The following is a 2187-nucleotide window of genomic DNA, read 5'->3' on the forward strand; positions in this document are numbered from 1 at the left end:
TTTTATTTCTCTCGTGATAGGGTAGCTAGCTCGTGCGAAAGAGAGAAGAAACCATGCAGGACAAAGCATTCAGAGTTGACTTTTGACCTAGTACTTTTATGATTGTCGTTTGCTTTTGGACAAAAGTGTTTGTCTTTTCGACCTCCTTAAGTTACCGGGACAGAGCACGGGCTCTATTTATACCTGCGAGAGAAGAACGGAGGCCAGGAGTACTAAGACGTCCGGTACTTTCAGCTTTCAAGTTTCAAGCATTACAAAGCATTTCTTCCCAAGCAAAAACTCGTAGGTAATTCCAAATTCTCTTATTTTACTTAATTTGTTATGCATATATATATATATATGAAAGGTTTTGGGATAGAACATGTTTTACATTTTGCACTATCTATATGTAATATCTTCCAACTCTCACTCTTAATTTTCTTAATCAAATAATAATTATGATATGCTTCCAAGCTAGTGTTTGGCCCTTTCAATATTGAAAAGTATATAATTGACGGGGCAAAATTCATGTTACTTGTTTGTAACGATCACTAGGGAAAGGAACTTGAGGAATGGAAAAGATGGTCTCATGCCCAGCATCCGCAGCCAATGATTCCATTAAAAAAGAAGAATGCAAAGAGCTGATCATTGACATTCCACTGGCCCTGGAGCCTCCTCGTTGGCCTGAGTGCTGCATCTACAGAGTTCCCAAGAGACTTCGCGAGGTCAAACATATGGCCTATACCCCTCGGCTGGTTTCTATCGGCCCTTTTCATCACTGCATGAGAAAAGAGTTGAAGGACATGGAGATACAAAAACTCAGATATTTAAGAGACTTCTGTTATCGTACTGGGAAGAGCATGGAGAATCTTGCATGCATCATCCAGAGCAACGAAGTGAGAATTCGCCATAGCTATTCAGAGAACTTTCTACTCGGAAGTAAAGAGTTTGTAAACATGATTCTACTGGATGCTATCTTTATACTTGAGCTCTTCTGGAGGAAATCTGAAAAATCAATGGCTCAAAAAGATTATATATTAAGTCAACCCTGTATGGAACGTGGTGTACGGTATGACTTGCTTCTGCTAGAGAATCAAATTCCTTTTTTTGTTCTCGAGGAGTTATACTGTGGTGATCAGCAAAATGAAGCTGGCCTGCAAAATGAGAAACTCCAAGAACAACTGCTCATAAAAAAGGATATTCTTCTTAAGTTATCATGCAGGTTCTTTCGTGATCTTTATAGTGATGAGCAGCCAGACCCCAAGATCGGTGAAGTAAAGCACTTCACAGATTTGGTGAGATGCTTTTTCCCTCCACCCAACCCAAAACAAAAAGAAAATGAAAAACATGTTAAACACCTATATACAGCAACAAAACTTGCAGAGGCAGGGTTGAAATTCAGGCCAGTTTCAGGAAGGAGTTTACTCGAAATACAATTTCTGGAGAATAAATGCTTAGAAAGCTTCCCGTGCCTCAACCTTTCATGGCTCTTGGCTTGCTTACCATTCCTGAAATCCACCTGCTTGACACGTGTGCAACGTTTTCTGGAAATCCCAGCCCTTCGTGTTGACGACAAAACCGAAGGTCTTTTTCGAAACCTGATGGCCTTGGAGCAGTGCCATTATCCATTCAAAACTTACATCTGTGATTATATTGTACTGTTGGATGATCTTATTACAACTAAAGCAGATGTAGGGCTGCTTGCTGACAAGAAGATCATTGTTAACGAGTTGGGTTCCAACGCTGCAGTGACGGATCTGTTTAACAAGCTCGGCCATGAGATTGAGAGCAATGGAATCTTTTACTTGGATCTCAATAAACAACTTGACGAGTACTACGAGAACAGTTGGAACCGTGTCGTGGCAACCTTAACAAGTGTGTATTTCCAAGATTTTTGGAGAGGCACTGCTACTATGGTTGGACTTATTGTCCTGGGTCTCACTTTGTGGAATTTCGCTAGGCTCATTCGGAATTAAATTTTATAGCATTTTCCTTCTGTGAGTTGCTAGGTAGCATGGTTTTAGCATTTGTACCGGAGAGTCTGTATTGCAACAAATAAAGATTTGTGCTGTACGTGCTACGACCAGCAAATAAATTAGCCACAGTGCTAGCTGGCGCTGAATGTACTAATGTTCTTAGGAGTCCAAGTTTTCTTCTAGCCAAAAAGTCGTAAATTTTCATATTCTACAAATTAATTATAGAGTCACT

General features: G+C 40.1%; 1 protein-coding gene across 1 annotated transcript; it reads left to right on the forward strand.

Moving 5' to 3' along the window:
* Nucleotides 1-222: 222 nt before the first annotated feature.
* LOC122295222 (UPF0481 protein At3g47200-like) lies at nt 223-1983 on the forward strand. Its single transcript, XM_043104339.1, has 2 exons — nt 223-286; nt 535-1983. The coding sequence occupies exon 2, from the start codon at nt 552-554 to the stop codon at nt 1953-1955; it is 1404 nt and encodes a 467-aa protein (XP_042960273.1). The 5' UTR covers nt 223-286; nt 535-551; the 3' UTR covers nt 1956-1983.
* Nucleotides 1984-2187: the final 204 nt, after the last annotated feature.

The sequence above is a fragment of the Carya illinoinensis genome, chromosome 14, assembly GCF_018687715.1.
Source record: "Carya illinoinensis cultivar Pawnee chromosome 14, C.illinoinensisPawnee_v1, whole genome shotgun sequence".
NCBI classification, from domain to species: Eukaryota; Viridiplantae; Streptophyta; class Magnoliopsida; order Fagales; family Juglandaceae; genus Carya; species Carya illinoinensis.

Bases quoted from the DNA above. Each gene is read 5' to 3' on its own strand.
- LOC122295222 (XM_043104339.1), top strand. From the start codon at position 552: ATGGAAAAGATGGTCTCATGCCCAGCATCCGCAGCCAATGATTCCATT.